This window comes from Jaculus jaculus, chromosome 9, assembly GCF_020740685.1.
Source record: "Jaculus jaculus isolate mJacJac1 chromosome 9, mJacJac1.mat.Y.cur, whole genome shotgun sequence".
NCBI classification, from domain to species: domain Eukaryota; kingdom Metazoa; phylum Chordata; class Mammalia; order Rodentia; family Dipodidae; genus Jaculus; species Jaculus jaculus.
The window spans coordinates 22,590,805-22,615,198 of NC_059110.1; the positions used below are offsets into that span (position 1 = coordinate 22,590,805).

Sequence of the window (24,394 nt, forward strand, 5' to 3'; positions counted from 1 at the left end):
AAGGGCTGCTTCTTATTTTGTGGTGGATTCTCAAGGCAAACCTAAGCGACGGGAGGAGCCTACCATTAGGTTCAAGGTGTGAGGTGGAAGTCCCTCTCAGTCATGCCTTTAAATCACTAGCTTATGTTGAGGATTATTATAGCACGCCACCATATCCTGCGAGTGAACAGCAGACGACAGAGAAGCACCAAACCCAGTCAAGTACCCAAGGAGAGGCTCCGTCCGGCACCCCTGGGGATGCAGTCCTCTCTGTTCTGCATGTGGGACCAAACCTCTCCATTGCAGCTCAGACTCCTACGTGCACATGAAACAGACGCAATCTACCAATCAACAGCCATTCTCTGGAGGGAAACTCCTTGAAAATTGGCTCTTCAGTGGCATTTAGGAGAGGGGCAAGCTGGCTTGGCAGAACTGCACATGTAATGTGGCTACACTCGCTTCTCACCACCTCCCTCCCCTCATCTTCCCACCGAAGTTTCTGGCAGTCTTCACTGCACCTCAGAGCTTGTCGTTAACACAGATATAAAAAGGGATGATGAATGAAAGTCCTACCCAAGGCCGGTTCTCTGTGGTAAAATAAGCCAATCACCTATGTGTTAATCATGGGGCACAACAAAGAAGAGATTTTGTGTTGGTGGAAGTGGGTCCGACAGGTTCTTCTCAAAGAGCAGGTTTCACGTCGGCTGACATAAGAGCACACTCTGATCCAGCCAAAGCAGCTGAGGTTTACCTCATAACGCCCAAGGGTACTGCAGACAGTTCAGAAATGCCCACCTAGAATGTGTTTCATTTTTTATGTAGAAACAAATAATTGGGATATGGGAGAAAAGAAAGATAGAGGAGGCTGGGTAAGGAAGAAGATATTCAGAGAAGGAACAAAAAATGAAATGTTCCTTTTGTCATTTTTAGTCACTCGACATGCCGCCATACCAGGGGTATACATAGGAACCTGGATGTAGGGTCCAAGATATTTATTTTTTTATTTATTTGAGAGAAAAAGAAGGAGAGAGAGAGGGGAGAAGAGAGAGAGGCAAACAGGCAGACAGAAAGAGAGAGAGGTAGAGGGGGAGAGAATGGACACTCCAGGGGGTTCAGGTGCTGCAAATGAACTCCAGACCCAAGCACCACCTTGTGCATCTGGCTTACTTGGATATAGAGGAATTGAACCTGGGTCCTTTGGCTGCACAGGCAAGCACCTTAACTGCTAAGCCATCTCTCCAGCACTAGGGAAAATATTTTGGAAAACAAGAATGATGTCTTTTGTAACATACATATATTATTTAATGTTACTAAAGAACAATCTTAACTTTTTGTTCTCCCAAGTTTCAAATAAATAGTTAACGATTTAAATGTAGAAGGAGATATCATTCTTTTCTGAGATATTTCTGTGACCTTTTGTCCAGATGGAGTTGGAACTCTGTGAAATGACATACGGAATAATAATGATTTTCTGCAATTGCTGGGAAAAGGGATATTAAAGGGAGATTGGACTTATTGAACCCAGCTGTCTGCTCTTCTGAGTTGGTGGTCTAAAACACAGGCCACCTCTGACAAGTTTTGTGGAGAGTTTCAGAAATTAAACATAAACCATTTCACCAATTGTCTAAGAAATCTAATTTTCTTTAAGAAAGACTTCTTTGCTTAAACCATAGTTCGAAAGACTACCCTCAACTAATAATGAATTATATAGACATTGCTCGTGAAGCTTAGAGTCAGCGGTAAATGAAACTCACAACCACTCTGGCCTCAAAGAGTATGGAGCCCGTCAAAGAGGACATACACTGACCCAAGAATAAACACACATGTACCAGGAAGTGGTGATAACTACTTCAAAATCCTATGGGACGAGGGTCTAGAGAATAAAAAGAGGCTAATATCTCTCTCTATCTCCCCACCCCTCTCTCCCTATCTATCTATCTATCTGTCTGTCTGTCTGTCTGTCTGTCTGTCTGTCTGTCTGGATGGATGGATGGATTTATCTATGGATATATAGAAAGATAGATGGATAGAGAGAAATATGGAGATATATATCATACAGAAGCTCAGCTATGGGTGGTCATTTTGAGCAGACTTGAATGAGTTAGCCAGGTAGATATCTGGGGGTATCTGCTTACTTCCAGCTGCAACCATCATGAACTTATACATCCCAAAAGTTCCAGTCTTTCTTGAAAGCAGAGCTAAGATACCATCATGTCTGGGAAATCTGCCAGGACCTCCCACCTCTAAAATCAACCTTCTCCTTTGAGGCTACTTCTCTGTACCTTAGACACATGTACTATTTTATGCCCCATGCCCCATTTTAATTTGCTCACTGATAGGGTAAAATTCTGTAGAGTGCCTATGTATTGTGAATTGTGCTTCACTGTATCTTCCAAGCATCAAAAAGCCGACGACTAGCCGGGCGTGGTGGTGCACGCCTTTAACCCCAGCGCTGCTCTGAGTTAACACGGACATGCACAAATTCTATATGTCACCTGGCAGAAAATCTGCAGTTCTCATTTAGGAGAGAACACAAGAGATGGTTAAGACGCAACCTGCTCTCCCATATCATTCATCTGTTTAATCGTATTAGACGCTTTGTTTTTCAAAAAAGACTGTTAGAAAAGTAGTTGCAAGACCATTTACCTGGGTCCCGTAAGTGCTGTGCTCCAGGTCTTTCTCCTGATAATGGAGAAATTTGGCCAACTAGGCTTATTGACCTTGACTGGATCTTCACCTACAAACCTTCCATCCCAGGCAACTCAACGCATATCCTCATTTCTGTGCAGGGCACAAGCATATGAGTGACTCAACCAGAAGTGAGTTGGAATTACTGTAACAAACAGCCTAACTGATCCTTGGAAGGGAGACTAAAGGATAAAAGGATTTAAAGAAACATATGGCATTAGCTAGAGCTTAAATGAAGAAGATAGAAAAAGGGTTCATTTTAGAAAGATGTGTGATAATTTAATAGAGAATTAACAGATATTAAGTGTACTTTTACATTAAATCTAGAGTTTGTAGAATAAAGTAAATGAGATTCTTTTAAGAGTCCCCCTAAATATCAAAACAACTGCAAGTAGTTTCATTTAGTTTTAATCTCAAGTAGAATAGAATCATTTTCCTGTAGGTGTTACATTAAATAAATTAATCTTCACAATTAGAGTTAATATATACTCATTTCCTTTTTAAGTCAATCTTTTATATTTAAAATCAGTTTGAAGCCAGGTGTGGCGGCACACACCTTTAATCCCAGCACTCAGGAAGCAGAGGTAGGAGGATCTCATGAGTTCGAGGCCACTCTGAGACTTCATAGTGAATTCCAGGTCAGCCTGGGCTACAGTGAGAACTTATCTCAAAAAACCAAAATAAAATAAAATAAAATAGGCTTTGAAACTACTGTTTTTTAAAAAATATTTTATTTTTATTTATTTATTTATTTGAGAGAGACAGAGAGAGAAATAGGTAAGGAGAGAGAGAGAGGGCCTTTGGCCATTGTAAACAAACTCCAAATGTGTGCGCCCTCTTGTGCATCTGGCTTATGTGGGTCCTGGGGAATAGAACCTGGGTCCTTTGGCTTTGCAGGCAAGGGCCTTAACCACTAAACCATCTCTCCATCCCAAAACTACTATTAATTCTTAATGATAGGAGTATGACAATATAAATTTATAAACATTTTAAAAGTCTCTCTCAAGCCAGGCATGGTGGCACATGCCTTTAATCCCAGCTCTCCTGAGGCATACGTAGGAGGATCACCCTGAATTCAAGGCCACCCTGAGACTACATGGTTAATTCCAGGTCAGCCTGGGTCAGAGTGAGACCCTACCTCAAAAAACCAAAAACAAACAAACAAACAAAGTCTCTCAAGATACTTTAGAGCTAATTAAAATATCAAGAACTGAAGACTTGTGGGAATTACTTTTTGAGAGTTTAAGTTTATTTTCCATGTTTCTGGAGGAAGGAGTATTGCACCGTTCTCCTCACAGGAGAAAACAAGCTTCAGAGATTCTGCAGCAGCCTGGTACACACACAATCTTCTCACCTTTACAAGGCATGACTAGAACCCCAGAAACAGCTACTCAACAAACAGTTTTAAGACTAAACCTGAGGAAAAAGGACAAACTCCAGACCAGATCATATAGGCACATGCCAGTTTGTTTTGTTACACCAGATGCTCATGGGTTAGAATAGGCCCAACTCCAGGGCTTTGGCAGACCACCCAGAGGAGGGACATCCGCCTCTGGGCCAGAGCCACCCAAGGCAACCCAGGGACAATGATGTGCAGGTGAGGTGGTGAGATTGGACGTGTGCATTACTTAAGCCCAGCAGCTACAAAGGAGCAAAGGCACACACTTGAAGGGAAATGCACAACTATTTTTGTCATGATAGGCTGCTTTAGATAGCAGTCAGAAGCCCATTTAGGGTGTGTAAGAGGAGCATGTTGATACTCATCATATTTTTTTTTCCTTTTTTGGTTAAAAGTAATACATGTCTACTTTTGCAACTATAACGGAATCTGCCAGCAGAAAAGTCAATGAGCCATTTTGGCTCACAGGAGACAAAAGACGTTTCTTGTTTAGTTGCTCCTAATAGAGTTCAGTACTTCCAGAGCACATCATGTCATAGAATTATTTGTAATGCTTCTTTAAAAGGGTGACAGGGTTCAGAAATAAACTGCATATGGTAAGAAGAGCCTCCCGTGGGTTATCCCGGTAAAATGAGTTGCAAGGCTTCGGGAGTGGTGGTGGCTTCCGGCCATTAGCGTTACTAATCAAGGCCAGCTTCGCATTTATGGGACTCGACAGTGATCAGGAGGATGCACCTCTGCTCACTCCAGCAGCCCTTCCAGACTTCCCCAAGGTCACACTGAAGCAAGAGTTGACTCCAGCTGTCTCTGACTGGAATGTTTCGTTACTTTTATGTATCTCTGCTGGGTCCAGGGGTCGCCCCATCATAGCGCTGTGTGCTCAAATGAAGCAATTACTGTCAGCTCTCAACTAACCTCGGTCCTGGAGCAGGCATCAGTGCACAGACGACAAGTCCAAGATAACCTATGTGTGTGTTTCTCACTGCTATGATTCAAGTGATGTCTGTGTGTGTGTGTGTGTGAGAGACACACACACACACACAGGAATCAAGAAAAGTTTGGGCCAATAAGTCTTGTCAGAAAAATTGGAGCAGAGTGGATAAATTCAGCCACCTTGATTTTTTATGCCTTTTGCCTATAATGTGAAGCAAGATTGCTTTCCCAGTAACAAAATGACAAACAAAACTGTGACGTGGAAGAAAGTAACAACAACAGAGAGAAATGTGAGTTTAGCAGTAACCCCGCCAGCAAGGTGACCACTGGGGTACCACTGGGGTCCCTGGGGGCTTCAAAGCTCAACCTCTGCGCCTTCCAGCGTAGGAAGCGCAAGCCAGGCTAATGTGTCTCTAGCACAGAAAGGGCATCAGATATTTTGCATCATAGAAATCTCATTTTGTCATTCAAAATGGCAAAAAGAATAATTCATTTCAAATGCTGTCATTAATCATTGTACAAATGGTAAGTATTTTTATTCTACAAATTACTGCAGGAACCATAACGATGTGTCCACCAGGTGCTGGGCACTAATATTAGTCCCACCCTTCTGCCGTCATGAGCTCCACAAGCTGGAAACTTCCCTCCAGGCTGGGCATGGGCCTCCGGGTCAGGAGCCACAGGAAAACTAATTTGATGTCTCTTCAAGTATCGCTGCAAGGAAAGGTTCGCATCCTAACCAAGAAGAGAGTCAGAAGTGATATGAGCAAAACCACAATGGGGTTCTAGACACCTCTGCCCAGATGAGGAACAGGGAGAAAGACACACTTAGAGGTAGGGGAAAACTATGAAATCACAGTAAAGACAGGAATGCTGCAAAAGAAAGTTGGGAAACAACCTTAGGGAAAGAAACATGACAACATTTACAGAATTAAATGTTTCAAAAACTTATTTGGGGTAGAAAAACTTAATTCCATATTTTCTAGAAATATAATTTAGCAATCAAATTAATGTGATCTTAGAACTATCTACCAGGGGATTTTTTTATTAATATTTATTTATTTGCAAGCAGAGAGAGATAGAACAGAGACAGAGAAAATGGGCATACCAGGGCCTCCAGCTGCTGCAAATGGACTCCAGATGCGTGCAGCATTTTGTGCATCTGGCTTTACCATGGGTATTAGGGAATCAAACCCAAGTCATCAGGCTCTGCAAGCCACACCTCCAGCACCCTCTTTTTTTAACCTCAAATGATTTTTCCTGCATTTGAGTGAGAAATTTAGTGGGAATTGTTTGAAGTGACTCAGAATGAGGTATAAACAAGAGAAACTGGAAAACATAAGGTTTTTAGAAAATACCAACAAAATATAACTGTTTTATATAGAAAGTTGTTTTAAATATTTTATTTATTTGTTTATTTGAGAGAGGAGATAGAGGCATACACACACAAACACACACACAGAGAGAGAGAGAGAGAGAGAGAGAGAGAGAGAGAGAGAAAGAGAGAGAATGGGCATGCCATGGCCTCTAGCTACTGCAAACAAACTCCACACGCATGTGCCACCTTATGCATCTGGCTTTACATGGGTACTGGGGAATCAAAGCTGGGTGCTTGCTTTTTTGCAGGCAAGCACCTTAACTCCTAGGCCATCTCTCCAGCCCTGGAAAATTTATTTTACAATTCATACTAATGGCAATTTCTCTTATATTAATGACAGAAAGACAAGTAAGATTCTTACATGACTGTATTCACTTATTTGTATTTCTCAGGAATCAAAGTTGCTCCATGTAGTGCAGGATATCCTGGATCTCAGCAACCCTCCTGCCTCAGCCTCTGGAATTCCAGGACCATATGTCTATGATCTATGCTACTATACTCAACTACATATTTCATTTCTAAAATGACAAACCAAGAGAAATAAATATTCCATAATATAAAAAGTAGTTAGAGATAAGGATTGGATAGATTGACATCAATATGAACATCCCACGAATTTAGGTTTTCAGAAGACAAGATGAAGGAACAAGGTCAGTGACTGGGTGACAGTGCTCCTTTGGACTCATGCCATTTCCAAGAGCTAAGGACCAGACCGCCTTATTGAAGAAGACATAGCTTAGTACAGAAGGGGGTAACTCAGTGCCAAGTGTGTGGAAGGCTCAGTCAACTACAGATGTGGAAAATATGAGAAAGAGCCAAAGGGAATGTTTAATGAACATTTTAACTCTTCTCACAATGAACTTTGCACTTGGTTACACGTATTGTCCCTGTGGCTTCTGTTTTACACAGAAATACAGCTAGCAAAGGAAGGATCCCACGAAATCAGGCAACACACTTTTACTTGCCCTCACAATTTGAGATAAAGGAAAATTTCCTCATTCTTCTGACTATACACAGGTTAAAATTGATGGGTTCTCATAGGCCTAGTAAAGAAACATGGTTTATGTGCAGACAGTGGAAAATTTACAGACTTGTAAAGGTAGCTGAGCTATGGCAGGAATCTAACTGAAAACAGAAAAATCAATACAGCCTGATAGACCCAATCATTGAGTGGCATTTACTTAAATGATCTTCACTAATGGCATAGTTGAGTAAGTAATGATGTGTTAGTTAATATTGATTTCCTCTCTTAAATTCAAAAATCCAAAAATAAATGACCCAAGGTACATGCATTTCATGTTTGGGCTGCTTAAGAAAGTGTCCCCTGCAAATGTGCATGCTGGTATCTCACCCTAACCCCTCAAATCTCTGAATGTGATAGTTTGGGCCTGTGAAGAAGTAGGTGAGGTTAACTGCAGCCATTGGTGGGTCCTGGTTGAAATAGCTAGTGTTGTAGTCAGTTCCACACTGCTGTGATGAACATCTAAAACCAGGCACAGTTTATGGAGGAAGGGGTTTATGTCAAGCTCACAGATCCAGGGGAAATTCCATCAGTGGTGGAAGAAGCCGCTTCCAGACATCCACGCAGAGAGACACCTTCACCAGCCAGCAAACACCAAAAGCAACAAACGAAACCAGCAGCAATGGGAGCCCAGAGCTCAGACTGCTCCATATACCTTTGTGCTGGAATTCTGATCAGCCCCCAAACATGCCTTATGGCTGAACCCCAGAATCTACCCCCAGTGACACCTCTTCCAGCCAGGCACCTAGAGATCCAAGTTACAAGCTTATTAAAACACCCGAGTCTATGGGGGATATACATTAAAACTTATAAGGAGAAGAAATTGGGACCCAGATTAGCACAGAAGGAAGGGGTATGATGGCTGTGAGAAGGCAGCCTTTTTTTTTTTTTTTAGCCAAAAAAGGCATAGCTTCAAAAGAAATCAACTCTGTGACACCTTGTTCTCAGACTTCAAGTCTCCAGCACTGTGAGAAAATAAACTTCTGTCCATTGAGCCACCCGGTGTGTAGTAGTGGCTACATTACAGAACAAACAGAAACCTCAGGCGGGGAGGGATAGTTCAGTGGTAGATCATATACCTGTCACTTGTAAGGTCCTGGATTTGATTAATGGTATCAGCAATAGGAATACAGAAATCTTCTATTGGAAGCCATCTTTTACTTACAGATTTATTGTGTAGCAGATTCCTCCAAATTCTCTCCTGAAGAGAGGAAGGAGGCTCTGATTCAGGAAGCTAAATCTGGGAGTTCTGAGACCTACAAGGTCCCCCAAGGTTATGTTAATTAGAAACTGAAACATTCCTTGGTAAAGAGAGGTAGGGAGTTGGAGTGATTCAGGCAGTCAAGTCTGGGAAAAGATTGCAAGAACCGACCCTAAGACTATGCAAAGGGCAAACAACTACTTGGAGAGCAAAACCTCCAATTGAGCTGCCTGCAGGTCATGTAATGTGCTCCAGACTCTCCCACGTCCCAGCTGCCAACAGGCTGTGCAATGGGTTCCAGAGATGCGGCTCCTGTGAGTCAGCACCTGTGCTGGGGTGGGCTTCTCGGTGACACAGCTGCCTTTAAGTCACTCATCGCTTCCGTAAGCAGACCCTCACCCTGCTCTGTAAGCAACCTCAGTAAAGTCATTGTTGTAATCATCCTTTGGTCTGTCGTCTGGGCCCTCTCTGGGGTGTTCACACTACCTCAGGATAAAAGATTTCTCAAGACAAGATCCGTGGCTAGGAACTTTGGACATCATACTCACAACTCCAACAGGAAAGGCCAACACGGCCAATGTCCAGTCCCGGAGGGAAATGAGCTTCTTGAGCTGCCTCTCTTGCTCTTGGTTCCCGCTCCCTCTGGTCAGAAGACTGGACAGGTCAGTCAGCACGCAGATGCCAAAGAAGACAGCCTGGATCACCTGCAGGGAGACAAACACCCCAAACACTCAGTGAGCAGAACTGGCCAGACACTCAAGCTACGAGATATACAGTGAGCTATGTGTTGACAATGACACGGGAGAAGAAACTATCAGAGGCCCCTGTAAAGAAATTATCCCACAGACAGTAAATGAGGAGATCTGAACAATGCCTATTATAAACAAGAATTTGTCTAACTCACCCTGATCCTAATTTGTACCACTGAGGCTATGGGGAAAAAAAAGACCTTGGTTGGGCTGGAGAGATGGCTCAACTGTTAAGAGTTGGTTACTTGCAAAGTCTGAGGGCCTGACTTTAAATCCCCACTACCCATGTAAAGCCAGATGCACAAAATGGTGCATGCATCTATAGTTCATTTGCAGTGGTAAAAGGCCGTGGCCCATGTTGCTCCCCGCCTCTCTGGTTGCAAATAAGTTAATAAAAATACATATTTTTTAAATCCTTGGATCAAGTCACCAAGTGGTCACCTCACTTGGGCCCCCATCTCCAGCTTGGAAGTTTTCTCCTTTCTAAGAAAAAAAAGCTGCTTAACTTGCTCTTCAAGAAAGATATCCTTCCATTTTGGTCCTCCTCAGGACAGTGAGAATGCAGACACACCCACACACCCAAGTAGGTCAAGAGCAAGGATATGAGTTATCAAACTGTCATATGCACTAAAGCGTCACATCTAGGGTCCAGTAATGTGTACTTGTGAAATTTAGCAAATGGCTTATGAGAGAAAGCAGAAGGTTGAGTGTGGTCGGAATAATAAAGGAAGTGTGAAGAAACCTTAGTCTCTTGGCCGTAGGCATTCTTTTCACCTATGGAAGCAGCAGAAAGCTGGCCTGCTCATAAAGAAATCAACAGAACATAATAATTCACACTCTGATATGCAGCAATTTGCTATTGTTAGAGTTGAACTAAATGATCTCCTTAGGTTCTCAGTAGTAATGAAATCAAATCTTTCCTAAGTCGTGTAAATGTGGATACCGGAAACCTGTTCCCAAAGCAGCTACCAGTTTCACATTCCCAAGTAAATTACCAATGGAGTTGTTCACACAAGTCATGTTTTCCTTGCATCATCTCAGGGAGGGCGCAAAACCAATAATGTGTCAGTTTTCTGAAGTGAGGGCCGCAGGTGTGAGGGTACAATGCCCAGTGGTGCCAGGTAACTCACCATGGCACAGCTGGGCAAGTTATAATGGAAATCATGGAAAGGGCAGAAAATATTTTTCCTTGTGTCAGACATTACCTACTTAATACTAAGGAGTTTTCTGTGTTTCTCTACTAGCAATAACTTATAATGACTTATTTATAAGAGATACAGATACACTCATTACTTTATAAAACATAAAAACATTATTTTTTTTTATTGATCAGAAAGTTGTATGAATCCATCACATGCTAGTACCATCATTCCCCTCCTCCATATCCCTATTCCACTGAGGGTCCTCCTCCATGGTATTGCTGGCATTCCCCCTGGGATTGTGGATTATGAGACATGACAGGATCAGGAAGTCATAAGCGGGGGTGGGGGAGCAATGCTTCTGTACATTCCCTTCCACACTGTGGCTCTTACACTGTTTCTGCTCCCTCCTCCCCCAAATTTCCTGAGCCATGGTGGGTGTGTTTTAAGTTAATTACAGTGATGAGCTCTCAGCAGGTTCTGGCTTTCTGTTCTGGTGTGTTCTGAGTGTCCTCTGTGTCTGCCTCCATCACCCTGGCGCTGGTTGGCGGGCTCACTATGGAAGCAGCACTTGCACATCTGGCCAGTTCCTCTGTGGTTTCACCTGGGCCCTGGCTGATGTGTGAGGGGTGGTTCATCTCATCAGTCTAGCTGCCTTCTGAGAAAGAAAAGCAGATTCTCCAAAGGAGACTAACATCAGCATAGGTTTGATGGGAAAAACATTATTATCATGAGAGATTTTCGTGGGTGTAGCCTGTCGTTTGGCTAAAGACCAATGGGAACTTCTTGTTGGAGTTCATGATTTTGGTCTCCATAGGATTCTGACTCAGTTCCCAGTTCCAGCTAAGTGTTCCTTTCCACTGAGCAGATCTCTTAGCCAATCAGGGAGCCACTGGTTACCCACGTAGGCTGGTGCCACTATTGCACAGGTGTGTCCGCCTTGTCGGGTTGGTTACGTTTGTATACCAGTGTCCCCTGCTAGCACACGAGGTTGTTGGCCATCTTCCCCCAGCAGCTCGTGTGACACCTTCCAGCACTATATGGGCAGACCATCTGTGAACTGTATTCCCTCCAGATTCCATCTGGATCTCTCAGTGTTCTGTGTCAGCAGCTTGAGGTGTTTTCAGCAATAGTATCTCACCTTTTACAGAAGGTGGGAAATCAAGTGCTTTGACAAAAGCCTGTCTTGTTTTGGGGACCTCACTGAGCTCTCCAATTAATAGCTCAATGTGGATTGTAACCTATTTCTGGTACCGGGAATTACAGGCCAGAGATAAATGTACAAAACACTAAAGACACATAAACACTTTTTTTTTAGGTAGGGTCTTGCTCTAGCCCAGACTGACCTGGAATTCACTATGGAGTCTCAAGCTGGCCTCGAACTCACAGCAATCCTCCTACCTCTGCCTCCTGACTGCTGGGATTAAAGGCGTGCATTAACAGAATACTTTTTGATTTTTTTGTATTTATTTACAAGAAGTGAGAGAGAGAAAGAGGGAGGGAGAGAATAGGTGTGCCAGAGACTCTTGGTACTGTAAATGAACTTCAGATGCATGCGCCACTTTGTGCATCTGGCTTTACATGGGTACTGGGGAATTGATCCTTGGATCCCAAGCCCCACAAATACTTTAAAAAGAGAAAAAAATTTCCACATGGCAGGAGAAAGAGTCTAAGAAAATTTTACTGATGGTTCCTCACTTGGGCATGGTATAAAGGGATGAAAGATCTGAAAAATAGCTGGTTCCAGCCTTGAGGACTGATGCAGCTATGTGGTTAGTACAGATCCTGCGGCCACTCGTCAACATTAGCCACAGTAAGAGTCCATGTTTCTTCATAACTCAGGCTGCCTTTAGCTTCCATAGCTTAAAGTTCATTGCTATTCTTTTTAACTGTGGGCAGAAAAAGACAAAACAGGAGAAGTTGAGGCTGCCACAAGTGTAAATAAATGACACAGAAATGGTTATCAAGTCCTGACAACCAGAAATAAATGACTCAGGGAACAATCTCATATATAGGAAATTTCAGTCTAAAGTCTTAAGACTTTAGATATTTGATCATCTCTGTCAGCCTGAATGTAGTGTGAGACATCAGAGTTACCATATCAGAGGACAGTACTCTCTCATCGGATAGTAAACCTATTTTAAAGTGTGTTATGTAGCCAATAACCAGACCACAATGAGATCATGTTTCTCACAAACATGATAGTTTACAGTTTAATTCAACAATGTAGAACAACCAGAAAGCTTACTGTAGGAAAAGCCAGGTGTGGTGGTGTGCGCCTTTAATCCCAACAATCAGGAGGCAGAGGTAGGAGGATTGTTGTGAGTTCAAGGCCACCCTGAGACGACATAGTTAATTACAGCTCAGCCCGGACTAGAGTGAAACCCTACCTCGAAAAAACAAAATCAAACAAACAAAAAAGGAATGCTGATTGTAGGAATGGAAAACCAGACAGCCACTATGAAGATCAACGGTCGTAATTTATTTTTAATATTTGTTTATTTACTTATTTATTTGACAAAGAGACAGAGAATGACTGCAGCAAGGCCTTCTACCATTGTAAATGAACTCCAGATGTGTGTGCCACTTAATGCATCTAGGATATAGGAGGGTGCTGGGGAATTGAACCTGGGACACAAAGCTTTGCAAGAAAATACCTTTAACCACTAAGCCATCTCCTCAGCTCCAATGATTGGCAATAGTAACTTAGATATGCATATGCTGCACATATGTCTGTAGACATTCTTAGGGCTGTGTCGTCTTTCAGACTATGAAATTCTGTTTTTCTTCTTCTACATTTTCAAGTTCCCTCCTCGTTCTGTTCCTTTCATAACTTTATGAAAGTATACTTCCCAGGAATCAGTGGTTATTCCACACAGAAACTTTCACATGTAAGTAGTAACAGCTATTAACAGGTGCTGAGTTAATTTCAGTATTCATTGTTTCACCAGGGTTGAGCCAATCACCAATCTTGTGGAGTTTTTGTTTGTTTGTTTGTTTGTTTTTTGAGGTAGGAATTCAGTATGCAGACTCAGGCTGGTCTTGAATGCACAGTGATCCTCCTACTTTTGCCTCCCAGGTGCTGGGATTAAAGGTGTGCACCACCACACTAGGCTTGCATGTTTCTTTCTTTCTTTTTTTTTTTTTGGCTTTTCGAGGTAGGGTCTCACTCTAGCCCAGGCTGACCTGGAATTCACTATGAAGTCTCAGGGTGGCCTTGAACTTACAGCGATCCTCCTACCTCTGCCTCACGAGTGCTGGTAATAAAGGCATGTGCCACCACACCTGGCTCTATTTATTTATTTTAAAAATATTTTTACTTATTTATTTGAGAGAAAGGGAGCTGTAATTCTGAGAATGCTTTCCAAAAACACATGAATTTACTGCCCCTCGTCACTCAAAATCTCTGGGACACAAGGAATGGTACCAGTCTTGTGTTCAATTTATGAATTCACTCATCTATTTGGACTTTTTTCCTAAATAGATGAGTCAAATTTTTCAGATACTTCTGTAAATACTTTTGTGCAAACTAAAGACAGAGAGTAAGAACCCCTAGCTCAAAGGCTCCAAAATGAGAAAAGTGTTAGAGCCAAACTGGCTTCAGAGGTAGGAAATGTCATGTGATGAGTCAAAGTTAAAGGGCCAAGGCACAGCACCATTTATTCCCTGGGATAAAAAGCAAAGACACAAGCCGAGCAAGGTGGTGCATGCCTTTAATCCCAGCATTTGGGAGGCATAGGTAGGAGGATTGCCATGAGTTCGAGGCCACCCTGAGACTCCATAGTGAATTCCAGGTCAGCCTGGGCTAGAGTGAGACCCTACCTCAAAAAAAAAGCAAAGATGGGCTGGAGAGATGGCTTAGCGGTTAAGCGCTTGCCTGTGAAGCCTAAGGACCCCGGTTCGAGGCTCGGTTCCCCAGGTCCCACGTTAGCCAGATGCACAAGGGGGCGCACGCGTCTGGAGTTCGTTTGCAGTGGCTGGAAGCCCTGGCGCGCCCATTCTCTCTCTTCCTCTACCTGTCTTTCTCTCTCTGTCTGTCGCTCTCAAATAAATAAATAAATAAAAAATATTAAAAAAAAAAAAAGCAAAGATGCTTTTGCAACAATGCCTAAACTGTGCTTTGTAAACCAAGTTGTTAAAAACATTACATAAAATCACCTTCAGGCTAAATATACAAAGTATGTAAAACACAAATGAGTTCTGTATTAAACTTGGGACACATCCCCAAGATCTCTCATTATGTATATGTAGATATCACAAAATCTATAAAAAAAAATCAATGTACATAACACTCCTAGGCCCAAGCTTTTGGATAAGGCATAGTCAACCCAATACTACCAAAGAGCATTTTATACTAATAAAAAGTGTCACCAGACTTGGGGGCTCATGCCTTTAATCCCAGCAGCCAGGAAGCTGAGGAAAGAGGCCGGCCTGAGACTGAACAGTGAATTCCAGGTCAGCCTGGGTTAGTGCAAGACCCTACCACAAAAACAAAAGAAAGAAATGTGTCAATTCATCAAGAAGATGTAATGATCTTAGGTATGTGTACCTAAATATCTGACTTTCAACATAGAGTAGAAGGAACTGATTTGACAAGGCTTAAATTACATTGTTTTGTTCCTTTATTTATTTCTGCATACATGCATGTATGTGGTGGGCATATGTGTATGCATCTTCATATGCACATACACATGTGTGTGGATGTGCATGCTCACATGTGCGTGTATGTGAGGAGGCCAGAGGACAACCTTGGCGTCATCCTCAGTAGCACCATCCACCTTCTTTGAGACAGGGTCTCTCACTGGTCTAGAGCTCACCAAACAGGCTAGACTAACTGGGGCCAGTGAGTTCCATGCATCCTCCTGTACCTCCCTTCCCAGTGCTGGGATTACAGGTGCACGCTATGACATCCTCCAATGTACATGGATGCGGGGGACCAAACTCAAGTACTCTTGCTTGCAGAGCAAGCACTTAACCCACTGAGCTAGCTCCCCAACCCTGGGTATGGGATTTTCTATAAATCCACTGATTCCTGGGAAGTATACGTTCATAAAGTTATGAAAGGAACAGAACGAGGAGGGAACTTGAAAATGTAGAAGAAGAAAAACAGAATTTCATAGTCTGAAAGACGACACAGCCCTAAGAATGTCTACAGACATATGTGCAATAGCCTAAACAACATTTAGCAAAATGTGTATGGCTAACGGTTTGCACAACTGAAGTGTATACTTTTCCACTGGTGACTCATGACACGCAATGTGTCATCTAACACAGCAGTTCCCTTGCTCTTACTTGGAGGTGGCCCTCCCTGCTAGCGCTGCCAAATGCTGTGACCTTCACCTCACCAGAACTGCTACGAAGACTTCCCCAAGTGAGAATGCGCAGACCAGGAAAGACAGGAACCATGGAACTAGCTTCTGGTTTCTAAGGTTGGGTAAAATGAGTGAGAATGTCAAGGCTTGGTAGTGCATCTCTGTTTCACTGGCTGGGGATATACGTCCGTGGTGACATGCTTGCCTGGTGTGTACAAGGTCCTAGAACCAATACTCTGCACTGTTGAGCACTGTCCTTAGATCACAGTATCAGATAGTAATTTCTAAAAATTATGAAACATTCTACCATTCCCAGAAGAATAAACTGACTTTTGGTTATCTGCCAGCCCGGGTTCAATTCCTAGTAACCACATAAAAGCCAGATAGATAAAGTGGTGCATGTGTCTGGAGTTCGTATGTAGTGGCAAGAGACTGTTGTGTACCCATATTTATTCATTCTCTCTCTCCACTCCCTTTTTCTCTCAAATAAATTAATTTAGCTTTTTTTAAATAAAGATGATCAGTACTATTAAATCACTGTAGATTTCTGTTACATTTACTAAAGTGTGATTTGAGCTGACAGTTAAGAGATCCCATTAGAGATACCTCTCCTGTGTTCTCCTGCTTCCTAGATATAGCATAGCATCAGTACAGCTCAAAAACCACTAAACTCACTGTTAAAAATGTAAATTTATATGGAGACGCACAAATGTGTCTTAAACAGGATTACCTTGAAGTATCATTTGGCTCCCACCATTCTGCCGAGCTGGCATTCTCAAACCATCCGCTCAGCAGGACACATGTCTGCACCATCTGGCTTTCGGTTCTTAGCAGGCTGGTGGCTCTTATTAGTTTACACCCCATGAAAATGAAGTGGTCAAATGCATCATATCACTCCAAATAATATAAATAGGGATTTTTCAGAATAAAAAAAAAATCCCAGGATAGTCCATGTTTATTCTTCTAGAATGTTCTTGACAGTTCAATTCCTTCTGCATCTTTTTTCCACCTCTTTAAACCTTTCTGTCTAGAAATCATAGTTTACTTACTGAGTCATGTTTAAATAAAGATTCATTTTACAAGTATAGAAATACACCCAAATTCCATTCATGTTTTTATACGATTGGTTTTGATTAAAAACTTAAGTCTTGTCCTTTTTCCTCTGGAATGGATTAAATAATTGTGATGCTCTTTACAATAGGGGAAATTCATTAGACTCCTACCATTTATTCCCAAAAATACATGAGACAGTTTATCTGGATTATATTTATATATATATAAATATTATATATTATATATATAATATATATATAAATATAAATATTATATATATATATATTTCACCCCATTATATCATCTTCAGTGCTATAAATTGTTCCCAAATTAAATGCCATATATGAAGTCATGTAATCACTTTACTGCTTATGTACACACTTCTACCAAACTCAGAGAAGACACAAGCATGCATTAAACCAAGAAAAGCAGCACATGAGATGAGAAACACAACCAGTATACGTAACAGCCGTCTCAATTGTAAAAACTCCCGGGACTGGTATATCCCATCGTGACAATGTTGTACTTTTATAAGATGAGTGAAAAGAGTGTCACGCTTGCCTGGAAGGTTCTGCTTATTTTCAATTTAATTTTAGACACAGTAGACAGCGGTAACAAGAAGAGAGAACTCTAAGGGGGGCAATGGAAATGGGAGTGACATGGATCATGGAATGCAGGAGAACTGTGGAGAGAACAGATGGGAAGGAGGTAGCAAGATTTATCGGTGTCATAAAGACAGGCCTGGAGGAGTCTCCACGTGAGGATAAGAGCATTAATTAAGGAGGAAATGACAAGGAAGTAATGAAAAATCTACCTGGACTCATCTAATTAGAAAATGTTGATTGTTATGGGGCATTTAATAAATTTACACAGAATCTAAAGAACAATAGACAAGCAGTTGACATATGTGTGTGTGTGTGTTTATATATATATGTATAATCTACCTAGATATACATGTAATATATACATATATAATACGCATTGTGAGTATGTAAGAGAGAGATATTTCTCTTATTCAGAATAGTGAAGAACACATTTGTAGAAATGAAGTGAGCATAAGATCTTCTTGTATCTCACCTGTCAGCCATATACCACAGGGCCCATTATAGCATTAAAAGATCAAAAATGAACCCAACATGACTCAGGGAAATTTTGTGGAAGAGGGGACGGAAAGAATGTCAGAGCCACATGTTGGGTCATGATATGCAGAGACATTTATCTTGCCCATAACTGTGGTCTAACTCCACAATGAACGACCCATTTACCTCAACAAGGAGGGGCCAAGGGGAGGGGATAGGTCATGGATGAGCCTAATAATGGTACCAAACTGACTGTATTTGCTGAATACAAAACTAATTAATTAAAAAAATGTATTTAAAAAGTTGATTTTTCTTCAGTTCAAGAAACTTTCAATGAAATTGTTGTTGGATATCAACCCATGTAGTGCAGAGGGAATTCACCAGTTAAGCCATACGAGGGAAGGATGTAAGAACTACCAAGCAGCAATGTCTCACATAAGATCTTCAAGGGAGTCCCCTCATTCCTCAGCTCCCTGATTCCTTAGTGACTCATAAAGCTGACTTCCTGTCTTGAGGATCAGAAGTGAAGGTGAAAGCCGTTACACCAACATTATGGGACAGTGACTCAGCGCTGAGTCAGACCACCCACAGAATTCTGCAAGGATTTCCTCTTCCTTCGCCTTTGTTTCCGGTGTCTTCCTCACTGGATGTATGAACATCTCATGGCAATGCTACATTCACGGTAGTGGGCCAGCAGTTACTTGGAGCCCATGATCAGTTACATGTTTACAGGCCACTCACAGACAAATCCATGTATTTAAAAGCACATCAAGCTCTCTGCCTTCTCCTTCCACTGAGAGGAAGCTCATCAGAAGAGCTGCTGAGGGAATTATCCTCTCCAACCCTTGTAGGAGATTAGCCTGACCTAGCCAATATGGACCCATCACACTAATGACTACCTCTTATGTTCTAAAACTGCCGCATAAGTGATGCACTTTAAGCCTGAGCTTTTTCAACAGGCCGTCACCACAAACATTCTGAGTAGATGGGCTAACTGCATCATGAAGCTCCTGGTTTGCACAATGTGATTTAGAAGCCCAGCCTACATGCACAGGCATTTACCTCATGCAGCTCTCTCTCATTACTGAAAATCAATGAAACGAGCCCTAAGTCATTGTTGGTGAACAATCCATCCAGACAGACAGAAAGAAAAATGTCCTTTGATAAGCAGCTTTGGAAGAGAAAGCCTGTCAACAAAATTAATGACAATATCACATAATCACTTGCAATGTTTAAGTAGCAAGGTGGATGTCAGCTAAAGAAAGCATTTGGATAAGTATCACAAAAGCAAGGGTGCATTCATGCCAACAACAATCAGTCGGAGCACAGCAGGGAACTTTGCAGACACCCGTAAACTGCGGAATATTAACCGAAGATCCCTGTCCCTCACAGAGTTCTAACTGCATTTTCACAGCCAGTGGGAGGGTCCAACCTTGATACCATGAGCTACTCAAAAAGTTCAAAGGGGTAAGATGGCTGCAAAGGAGTCACACCAAACCAGCCTCGAGAGGAATTTAAGCAAAACTACATCAGAATACACTTCCACAGCAGAGAAGTAGGAGAGACCAAGATCTACCAGAAAGGAGGAAACTGGCCAGAATCCTGCAGAGGGGCTTGTGGCCCACGCAGGATCTGTGCACCTGCCCTGCCCAGCCTGGCGGCCAGCTGAGCAGTTCCAGTACAATTCCAGGCTTCCTGCACTCTCCCATCTCCCAACCGTCGGAACCACAAACTTCTGGGGAATGCATTCGGCCCCCTGCCACAGGGCATCCAGCACAGCTGATCAGAACACCAGCTCCTCAGCACAGCGTGGAGGGATAGAGGTGGACACTTAGTATTGGTGAGATTGGAAGCCACCCCAAAAGGTAACAAGGCTGATTGACAAAAAATCAGGTACATAGGCCTGCACTGAAAGTGCTAATCACTCTTTCCATCTCAGGGCAGGTTATGGTTACCGATTTATGGTTGGCTTTGCCATTTTCAATAAACCTGTATTTGGGGGTTAAATATTGTTGCCTTTGATGGTTTCATATTCATAGGCCCTTTGTCTTTTTCTTCTGTCATTATTGCGGGCAGGGTCTGATTCAGATCCATGCTGACCTAGAACCCATTTCAGAACAGAAATCTCAGCCTCCCAGCAGACAGGATGAAGGGTGTAGAGCAACACACACCCTTAGGGATTTTGGCTTTATAAGGTTATCTGTTTGTTGCAATCCCTACATTTGCATTCTCTGTGCTGGTTTTTATTGAATGTGTATATTGTTCACTTGTGTAGAATTTGCCAGTAATTTGCTCTACCCAGCCCACTAGGATACTTGAACAGCAGGCAACTCAACACCTAGGATTGCTTCTGTAGTTGGAATGGAGTCTAAGAGCTACACTTGGCACCTCAAACTCCTACTCTGAAGATACATAAAGTTGGACTTCCAAATCTAAAAGTACCACAGAGTATTAGAAAACCCAAGCTTCAAATCAACTCAGGATGCAACATGGTAATAAACACAAAGAATCAAGACAATACAATCCCACCAAAGATAATAAATCTACCAGAAATGGCCCCCAATGAGAATATTTTAGAAGAAATAGCTGACAAAGATTTCAAGAAAATAATTATATCTATATTCAAAGAAATTAAAGAAGAAAACAAATGAATAAAGAAGAAACCAAATTCCTGGAGGAATTCCAAGAGAACACAGGAAACCAGCTTAATGAAATAAGGAGGTCATTTGAAGACATGAGGAAGGAAATAGAAATACTGAAGAAAAACCAAGCAGAAATTCTAGCTCTGAAGAACACAATCAGTCAAACAAATAACTCTGTGGAAAGTCTCACCAGTACAATGGATGAAGGAAAAAACAGAATATCTAAAGAAGAAGATCAGGTGGCAGACCTAATCTTACAGTCCAATAAAGAGAAAGAAAAGCTAATAAGAAGGTATGAAATGGAATTTCAATATATCTGGGACACTATGAAAAGATCAGACATAAGAATTCAGAGAGTTGGGCTGGAGAGATGGCATAGCGGTTAAGCACTTGCCTGTGAAGCCTAAGGACCCTGGTTCGAGGCTCGGTTCCCCAGGTCCCATGTTAGCCAGACGCACAAGGGGGCGCACGCATCTGGAGTTCATTTGCAGAGGCTGGAAGCCCTGGCGCACCCATTCTCCCTCTCTCTCTCCCTCTATCTGTCTTTCTCTCTGTGTCTGTCGCTCTCAAATAAATAAATAAATAATTTATAAAAAAAAAGAATTCAGAGTATAGTAGAAGGAGAAGAATTTCAATCCAGAGGCCTAGTGGGTGTTTTCAAAGAAATCACAGAAGAAATTTGTCTTCAAAATTGGAAAGAAATGCCAATGCAGATACAGGAAGCTTTTAGAACACCAAACAGACAAAACCTGGAAAGAATCTCTCCTCGACACGTTATAATTAAACTACTAAACACGCAAACTAAAGAAAATATGATGAAAGCAGTTAGAGAGAAATACCAAGTCACCTACAAAGGCAAGCCCATCAGATTAACAGCAGATTACTCAACACAAAATTTAAAAGCCAGAAGGACTTGTATTCCAAGTTCTGAAAGATAACAACTATCAATCAAGATTATTTTGTCCTGCAAAGCTATCTGTCCAGATTGAAACTAGGAGATTCCACAACAAAAACAGGCTAAAGGAATTTATGACAACTAAGACAGATCTACAGAAGACATTTGAAGGAATCCTTCATGCTGAAGAGAAAGCAAAACACACACATAGGGAAATAGGTAAAAATGAACCATACTCAAATAACAGTTAAAAAGCGAGAGTAAAGGGAAAACAGGAAGCTCTACAAAACAAGAAGAATGGTGAGAATAAATATATACCTTTCAATAACAACTCCTAATAACAATGGCCTCAGGCCCTGACCAAAAGACACAGGCTTACAGACTGGATTAAAAGGAAAGTTCCTGCCATTTGTTGCCTGCAGGAAACTCATCTCTCAATAAAAGATAGACACTATCTTAGGGTGAAAGGATAGAAAACGGTATTTCAAGCAAACGGACCTAGGAAACAAGCAAGAGTTGCTATCCTAATATACAATAGGACTGATTTCAAACCAACATTAGTGAGGAAAGATAAAGAAGGTCACTTTATACTGATTAAAGGAACACTCCAACAGGAGGAAAATACAATCCTAAACATATATGTACCTAACATTGGGGCTCCCAATTTCATCAAACAAATGCTATTTGACTTAAGGTCACAGATAACACCAAATACAATTGTGGTAGGTGACTTCCAATACCCTGCTCTCATCAATGGACACGTCATCCTGGCAAAAAAATAAATAGAGAGACATCTGGATTTAATGATGTCATGGAACAAGTGGACTTAACAGATATCTACAGAGCATTCCATCCAAAAGCTGCAGAATATACATTTTTCTCAGCAGAACATGGAACATTCTCTAAAATAGTCCATATATTAGGACATAAAGCAAATCTTAACCAATATAGGAAAATGGAAATAATCCCTTGTACTCTGACTACAATGGGATTAAACTACAAATCAGCAACAAGAAAAACTACAGAACATATGCAAATTCATGGAGGCTAAAAAGTACACTATTAAATGATGAATGAGTCACTGAAGAAATCAAAAAGGAAATCAATAAATTCAAAGTCTCAAATGATGATGATAATACAACATACCAAAACCTTTGGGACACAATGAAGGCAGTCCTAAGATGGAAATTTATATGTCTGAGTGCCTATACTAAGAAATTAGAAAGTTCACAAGTAATGCTTCACCTTAAGGTCTTGGAAAAAGAACAAGGCAAATACCGTTAGAGCTGATAAACACTTTTAGCAATGTAGCAGAATACAAAATAAATACACAGAAATCATTAGCTTTCCTATATACTAATAACAAATATGCGGAGAACGAAGTCAGGGAATCTCTCCCATTCACAATTACCTCAAAAATAAATAAATAAGTAAAGTACCTTGGAATAAACTTAACTAAGAAAGTGAAGGAGCTCTACAATGAGAATTTTAAAACACTCAAGCGAGAAATTGCAGAAGACACAACGAAATGGAAAGACATCCTACGATCTTGGATTGGAAGAACCAATATTGTGAAAATGTCAATCTTACCAAAAGCAATCTACACATTTAATGCAATCCCCATTAAAGTTTCAATGGCATTCTTCACAGGAATAGAAAAAAACACCCAAAATTTCATTTAGAAGCACAAAAAACCTCGAATAGACAAAACAATTTTGAACAACAAGAATAAGGCTGGTGGCATCACCATATCCAATTTTTAAGCTATATTACAAAGCCACAGTAACAAAAACGGCATGGTATTGGCACAAAGACAGACCTGTAGATCAATGGAACAGAATAGAGGACCCAGATGTTAATCCAGGCAGCTACAGCCATCTGATTTTTGACAAAAATGCCAAAAATATTCATTGGAGAAAAGACAGCCTTTTCAACAAGTGGTGCTGGGAAAACTAGATGTCTATATGTAGAAGGATGTCTTTCTCCATGCACAAGAATCAAGTCCATATGGATCAGAAACCTTAAGATCAGACCTGAAACTCTGAAACTGCTAGAGGAAAAAGTAGGGGAAACCCTTCACCATATTGGCATAGGCAATGACTTTCTGAATATAACCCAATTGATCAGGAAATAAAACCACTAATCAACCACTGGGATCTCATGAAATTACAAAGCTTTTGTACAGCAAAGGACACTGTGACTAGAGCAAAGAGACAACCTACAGAATGGGAGAAAATCTTTGCCAGCTACACATCTGAGAGAGGATTAATATCCAGAATATACAAAGAACTCAAAAAACTAAACAATAAGAAATCAAACAACCCAATTAAAAAATGGGCTAGGGAACTAAATAGAGAGTTCTCAAAAGAAGAAATACAGATGGCATATAAACATCTAAAAAAGTGTTCAACATCCTTAGCACTACATCAGAGAAATGCAAATTCAAACTACTTTGAGATTCATCTCACTCTTGTCAGAATGGCTATCATCAAGAAAATAAATGACAATAAATGTTGGTGAAGATGTGGAAAAAGGGGAACCCTTCTACACTGTTGGTGGGAATGTAATCTGCTACAGCCATTGTGGAAATCAGTGTGGAGGTTCTTGAGACAGTTAAAAACAGAGTTACCATATGATCCAGCTATAGCACTCCTAGGCATATATCCTAATGACACTTCTCACTACCTTAGACATACTTGCACAAACCATGTTTATTGCTGCATTATTCACAATAGCTAGGAAATTGAACCAGCCTAGATGTCCCTCAACAGATAAATGGATAATAAAGATGTGGTGCATTTACACAATGGAGCGATTTACACAATTCAGCAATAAAAATGAAATTTGCAGGGAAATGGATGGTTCTGGAAAGGATTATACTAAGTGAAGTAACCCAGGCCCAGAAAGCCAAATTTTGCATGTTCTC

General features: G+C 41.3%; 1 protein-coding gene across 2 annotated transcripts in view; it reads right to left on the reverse strand.

The window, feature by feature from the left end:
- Aig1 (androgen induced 1) overlaps window positions 1–24,394 on the reverse strand; it is a 271,089-nt gene that overhangs the window by 203,725 nt on the left and 42,970 nt on the right. For both annotated transcript variants that reach the window (XM_045158658.1, XM_045158659.1), the window contains exon 2: window positions 9,148–9,303. In XM_045158658.1, the coding sequence (XP_045014593.1) occupies window positions 9,148–9,303 (156 nt within the window). The remainder of the gene's footprint in view (window positions 1–9,147; window positions 9,304–24,394) is intronic.